This window comes from Musa acuminata, chromosome BXJ1-6 (genome assembly GCF_036884655.1).
Source record: "Musa acuminata AAA Group cultivar baxijiao chromosome BXJ1-6, Cavendish_Baxijiao_AAA, whole genome shotgun sequence".
NCBI lineage: Eukaryota > Viridiplantae > Streptophyta > Magnoliopsida > Zingiberales > Musaceae > Musa > Musa acuminata.
This window is the reverse complement of record NC_088332.1, coordinates 46,329,510-46,336,476: the sequence shown is the minus strand read 5'-3', so window position 1 is coordinate 46,336,476 and position 6,967 is coordinate 46,329,510. Positions and strand designations below refer to the sequence as shown.

At 36.3% G+C, this 6,967-nt stretch overlaps 1 protein-coding gene across 2 annotated transcripts; it reads left to right on the top strand.

Annotated features, from left to right (window-relative positions):
• The first annotated feature begins 505 nt into the window (after positions 1 to 505).
• On the top strand, positions 506 to 5,724 carry LOC135677393 (U-box domain-containing protein 3-like). Of its 2 annotated transcripts, none has more exons than XM_065189680.1 (5): positions 506 to 710; positions 1,394 to 1,668; positions 3,066 to 3,173; positions 3,306 to 5,156; positions 5,351 to 5,724. In XM_065189680.1, the coding sequence occupies exons 2-5, from the start codon at positions 1,396 to 1,398 to the stop codon at positions 5,414 to 5,416; spliced, it is 2,298 nt and encodes a 765-aa protein (XP_065045752.1). In that variant the 5' UTR covers positions 506 to 710; positions 1,394 to 1,395; the 3' UTR covers positions 5,417 to 5,724. The 2 variants fall into 2 exon arrangements, with proteins under 2 accessions (XP_065045752.1, XP_065045753.1); XM_065189681.1 differs by having other exon boundaries at positions 1,337 to 1,668.
• The last annotated feature ends 1,243 nt before the right edge of the window (positions 5,725 to 6,967 follow it).

Below are 6,967 nucleotides of genomic sequence, written 5' to 3'. Positions count from 1 at the left end.
AACCGGTTTGATGTTAAATCGAACCGCGCTCATAGTGTTTTTTGATGAAAATTATAAAGGCCACTGACATAATTTTTTTTCGTTTTATCTTAAATTTAGATCTAAAAATTTTGAATATATTTTAGTATAAGATATTTATAATATTTTATTATGATAATATAATAATAATAAAATAACTAAGGACTTATAGTATTTTTCAACAAAGTTACAGTGTTTCTACTTCATTAATTAAAAACACTATATATATATGAAAAATATTATAAATTGATAAATACAATAATTATATTTAAAAATATTATATTACTAAATTTTGATAGAGTTTTTTAAGGTATTTTGATTTTTTTTTTTACAAAGAGAGGAAATTCTCTTTGAGAATTATAAATAAATGAAGTCACCCATTAAACAATAAGAAAAGATAGATTTTGACTAATTGAAGCGAGGTCAAATGACCAGATAAGACCGCTGGATTGCAGTCAAATGAACACTACAGTGGTCTTGAGATCAAAAGGGCACACTATCTTCCCTTCTCTCTCTCTCTCTCTCTCTCTCTCTCTCTTTCTGGCATTTTGGTCTGTCGACGGGGGTTCATGGAAGGAGAGGGCTGCGTCGACGCAGGGGCATCTCACGAAATCAATAGCGTCGAAGTCGATTGATCTGAAGACCTGGATTTGTGCGTCGCAGTTCATAGTCCTCGACCCACACGAGCGGAGGTATGGTTGCTTTGCGATTCATACTTCTTGGTTTGGGGATAATTTGGAGGGAAGCCGTCTTTCTTGACCTGAAATTTGGGTTTTCCTCTTTTCCCTTCTTGTTGTTGAATGTGCTTGTCAAGATTCTTCTTTCTGTTGTTTCAATTCGAGCCCAACGTGACCTTAGACCAAAGTCGGCGGCTGCTCCTTTCTGGTGGAACTGTGGGGAAAGATTGCTGTTGGTAGTTCTTGTCAACCTATTCTGTTTCAACTCTTCATCTCGACTTGGTTCTGCAAAAGATTCAACTTTTAGGAGAAAGAGAGAACAGAAAATGAAAACAGGAAAATTGAGATAGATATACGATGCATGAGCTTAGACACCGCCATGGTAAATCTTAGCGTACCTTTATCTCCTCGGAGAGGTATTCATGTAGCATAGCATTTAGGCTTGTAAATTCTGTTCAATCTTTCGGTGAGGCTTTTAACACTACCTAATCAGACATAAAATTTATGTCTTAATTCTTCATTACAAAAGGAAGAATCAGTGCCTATGTTGTGCTCATAGTTTTCATCCAACTTCTATGTAGTTCTTCCTTTTGACGCTCCCGTGACTCTTTGCTGTTGAGTTTTTTTTTGTCTTTTTCCAGTTCTGTTTGTGAGTTGAGCTGTATTCATTATATGTTGTGTTTCCACTAAAACAATAGTAATGGATGGAGACGTCACTGGCGGACTCATCAACAGCATTTCTCGATTTATTCATCTGGTGGCTTGCCAGACAACAAAAAGTGCCTCTTTAAAGGACTTCAGAAAAATAGTTGGTATATTGAAGCTTTTGAGGCCTGTTGTAGATCAAGTATTTGATCCCGAATTGCCTTTTGATGAACATCTCATGAAAGAACTTGAGGAGCTAGATGTAGCTGTGAATGAAGCTAGAGAGCTAGTGGAGAAGGGACCCCAAAGAATGAGCAAGATATACACTGTAAGTGCCTTTTGTGTTCTATGTTTTTTTATTCTTTTTTTCTTCTAGTGTTGTTTGTTCGGTTTGTCTTTATCCATTTCCATCTCACCATTTTTCATCAATAATGATGCTGGTTATCCTTTTTGATCTGTTTGGTTGCTCAAATGCAATCTGCGTCTCATTTCGTGTTTTTACTTAATTGATCTGTTGACTAATTTCAATAGTTCTTTAGGTTATATTTTCAGAACTCTCTCCACAAAGATGCAATCTGTTGAGTGCATGAAACGTGTGGGCATGCTTATGACCTTGCTGGAGTTTAATTCACTCACTGATGGTGCCTTGTTAGTTGAATGCAATAGTAATGTTATAATGTGAGTTAGAATTATGAATTTTAGCTCCTCCAAGACCCCAACTCCTTATCGACTTGAGTTTGATTCTCTGTATGATACCTGCCATATCATCTTAACCATTAGAACGTGAGAAGTTTCTTAGATGAGGTCATGTCTGTCTTGAAACCTGGTCATGTTTACTACTAATCCATCAAACAATACTACTCTTCACAAACCACATGCAGACAACTGCAAAGTTCAAATAATGATGATTAAAGCATAAAACACCCTGGCATAAACCTGTTGATGCATAGTTTTTCATGGTTCAAACTTTTCATCAATTGCAATAACAAATGGCAATGCCGTGTCACCTATAATCATTTGTCTGATGTGTGCAGAATGAATGACTGTAAGTTTTAAGTGTTATGTTGAGTCAACCTAAGGAGAACCTATGTTGTATATGCATAAGTGGTGTCCTGGTCACTTCCTCATGAAAACTAATACGTATTATATCTTATGGAATGTACAGATGACTGTTTTCAACCTAAGGAGAAGCTATGTTGTATATGCATAAGTGGTGTCCTGGTCACTTCATGAAAACTAATACGTATATATCTTATGGAATGTAGAGATGACTGTTTAGAAAAATGAGAAATCATATTGCACGAAGAAAATTTATATGATTTGGTTTGTAAGCCAACATCCATGGCCGGACACTGAGATGATGCACACATCTGAAAGATGTGTTGTGCAAGAGTCTGTCACATGTCTAATTATATAAAACTCAGAATTCCATTAACTCGAGACTATTCAGATTACAAAGAGAATCTTAACAGGGTCTGATGCAACAATGGATCAACAAAATTGAATCTGGCCATATCAGCCCATGTTCCTTTTGCTACTGACATAGACCTCTTGATATTTTTGATAATTAGTTTGTTCCAAAATTGTCAGCACAGGTAGGTCAAACATAAGTATTCCTGAATTAATGCTTAGATTTGAATATATATACAACATCTCTGGGATAGTGATGTTGGCTACTGCCCATGTATCATGATCCTCATTCTTTGATATAGTGCTTATGTGCAGGTTTTACAAAGTGAACCCATCTTGTTGAAGGTCCAAAAGTCAGCACTAGAGATATGTCATTTCTCGAGTGCATTGCTACAGTCATCTTCGCTCTCAGCTCACATCCAGGTATTTGGTGTGCGACAGTCCGATCTTTTAGTATGGAGGCATCTTTTTTCAATCGCTAGGTCTTAACTCAAGTGATACCAATCTCTTGTACTCCAGGCAGTAAAAAGCTAATGTCTACAAATTATTTTCTAGAATTGCATTCAGGAGCTTCAATATGCGGAGCAGGACACAGTTTCAGAACTGATTGATCATGTTCTTAAAGATCTAAAGGCAAATATCATACCTAGCATTGAAGATCTCATAAAGATCATGGCTACTCTTTGCTTGACATCAAATCAAGAACTCCTGATGGAAAGTATAGCTCTTGAAAAGGAAAGAATGAAAGGTGAACTCAAATCAAAAGCAGAAGTTGTGGACCATATAAATCAGGTCATCGTGTTAGTCACACATATCTGCTATTGTATCGAGAAACTCGAACAATTTGGTGTTCTCAATGGGCATCCCGTTCCCTCGCATTTCCGCTGCCCTCTCTCTTTGCAACTTATGTTGGATCCAGTAATTGTGGCCTCAGGGCAAACATATGAAAGATCTTTTATACAGAAATGGCTGGACAGTGGCCTCAGAATTTGTCCGAGGACCCGTCAAACTCTTGCTTACATAAGTCTTATCCCCAATTACACGGTTAAGGTGCTTATTACAGATTGGTGCGAGGAAAAGAAAATAAAGCTAGATGTTTCTGCTCAGTCCGGCAATGTCACAAATCCTTTTCTATCTTCTGCAGCTTTTGAAGACCACATGCATGGTGATGACCTTAAGCATTCAATGGGCAGACATTCAACCCACAAATCCTCTCTTGAAGGCCATGATCAGACTCAACATCACAAAACTAAGGTATCACCTAAACGTGATCAGAAAGATTGTTCCTATTCTACTGATCACCAAATGATGCCAAGTATGGTCAATATGGAAGCTGATGCTTTGGTTGGAAAAAGTGGTTGCCATAGTCACAATGAATCAATGTCAAGTGTCATTTCAATCATCGGGATCATGAGTAAGTTTGAAGACAACACTTGTTTGGTAGGAGACACTACATATCCAGCTTGTTCTCCCTTCAATAAAGAGCTCAGTTCTTCTCCATGGTGTGGCCAGAACCAGCTTTTTGGCTCTGAAAATGGGCATGAAAAGAATGTCACAGGGAAATTCTTGCTTCACAGCTCAAATTTAGATGACCTTACCACTTCTCATCATGTCCAAAAATTAACTGATGGTCTAAAGAGTGAATCTCCTGAATTGCAAACAGCTGCTGCATCAGAGTTGAGACTTCTTGCAAAGCACAATATGGAAAACCGTGTCTTAATTGGGAAGTTTGGGGCTATTCCTCCATTAGTCTCCTTGTTGCATTCTATGGTAAAGAAAGTTCAAGAAAATGCAGTGACTGCTCTATTGAACTTGTCCATCAATGATGATAATAAAATTCTTATAGCAGAAGCAGGAGCTATTGGAGCACTTATGCACGTTCTAGATTCAGGTACTACAGAGGCCAAAGAGAATTCAGCAGCAGCTTTATTTACCCTTTCTGCCTTGGAAGAATATAAAGCAAAAATTGGTCGATCTGGTGCAGCCAAGGCATTAGTTCATCTTTTGGGATCTGACAACCTTAGAGGAAGAAAGGACGCTGCTGCTGCTTTGTTTAACCTCTCAATCTTCCATGAAAACAAGGTGAGGATAGTTCAAGCGGGTGCAGTTAAATACCTCGTCGAGCTGATGGATCCAAGCTCAGGAATGGTTGACAAATCCGTGGCTCTTTTGGCTAATCTATCGACAATTCCTGAAGGACGCCTGGCGATTGTTCAAGAACGTGGTATACCACCTCTAGTAGAGATCGTCGAGACAGGGTCTGCGAGGGGAAGGGAAAATGCAGCATCGACTTTGTCGCAACTGTGTTTGAATAGTCAGAAAATTTGCAGTCTAGTACTGCAAGAAGGTGTCGTGCCACCTCTCATTGCGCTTGCTCAATTTGGAACACCCAGGGCGAAGGAAAAGGTACGAAATCTGAACTGCTTATTGTTGTCTTCTGTCTTTGGTTGAGTATTTTTCTTTGAAAGAAAAGATGTATGTCAAAATTATTACATTTTTTGGATGAGATCTTTGACCTCATTCTTTCATGATTTTTCAAATTTGTCATTGCAAAATGGATCTTTGACCTCATTTCTTGGATGACATATCCTGTTTTACAGGCACAACAGATCCTAAGTCACTTGCGCAGTCAACGCGAGGGGATTGGACGAAAAGCAAAATCTTGATACCTTTTTCTCAGTGTCATGTTCTTGGAATCTATCTTCACGAACTAGGATAAATTGGGCATTCATGTGAAATCTCCACTGTTATGGGATGGATGGATTATCCGTGTTTATTGTTGAAGCTAGCAAGCAGCGTTCTCCTTCAAACGAGATGATGATGTTGGAGGCAGTCCAAGAAGATGTGGAAGGTGCAATGCTCTTACTGTTTTCTTTTTGTTGTGTGGATTGTAAATAAAAATAGTATGAATGTTGATGCACATACTCTCGGGTGTAATATCAACTCCAGCTTGTATTTTTGGACTTTTCACATATCTCCTTCTTCGAGTAGTGCAAATATATCTCACATGTATATATATATATATATATATATATATATATATATATATATATATATATATGTATGTATGTATATATATATGTATGTATGTATGTATATATGTATGTATGTATGTATATATGTATGTATGTATGTATATATGTATGTATGTATGTATGTATGTATGTATGTATGTATGTATGTATGTATATGTATGTATGTATGTATGTATGTATGTATATATATGTATGTATGTATGTATATATGTATGTATGTATATATGTACATATACATGTATATAGATACATACATATATATATATATATATATATATATATATATATATATATATATTATGTGTGTGTATATATATGCATACATATATATGTGTGTACATAATATATACATAATTGTTCATTATTCTAATTATAAACGTATGCTATTTAAATAATTTTTGAAAAATAAAAAGGAGTAACTATATAATTGTGATGTTTATTATTTTAACTGAGAAATCTTAAATAGACCAAAAAAATATGAAAACTATGTGGAGCATACTATAAAGAAGCATATGAACAATGTCTAGACATAACCTAACGAGAGAAAAAGAAAAACAGAACAAAGGAACCACCTCTGTAGAGACCTAAGATTATTATTATTATTATTATTATTATTATTATTATTATTAAGGTGTAGTAGAAAATTTTCAAAAAAAACAAGCTAAAATGTGAGAAAACAAGGTAATATTCTTCATTAAGAAACTGAAGAAATGAACAACTATCAATCCAGTCATGGTTAAACTTTGGATGCAGAATAGATCATTCATCGATCTCTCTTTTGCATGGCGTCAATTTTTCAACGTCTGATCTCACAATTGACATATACCAAAACTAACATGGTGCTATTTTTTCTCACATTGATGCATCTCGAAATTGTGAACAAAGAAAATAAAAATATTTTCGTTGATATTATCTTCAGAAACCAAAGATTCATTACATCGAAACGACACAAGAAGCAAGCGAATAATAATAAGATTACAAATTAAAATAAATACTAAAGGTGCCCACCGGAAGGGATTGAAAATGGCTAGAATTCAATCTACAAAACCTACCTGTTGTATGTCACGGTCGGGATAGTCGGGTTGAATTAGGAAGCGGAGCATCAGAAGCGGCATTCCTCGGCAACCACCACATCTCCATCGATGAGAAGATGATGATTCGCCTCCCAGCCCACGCCAGCGC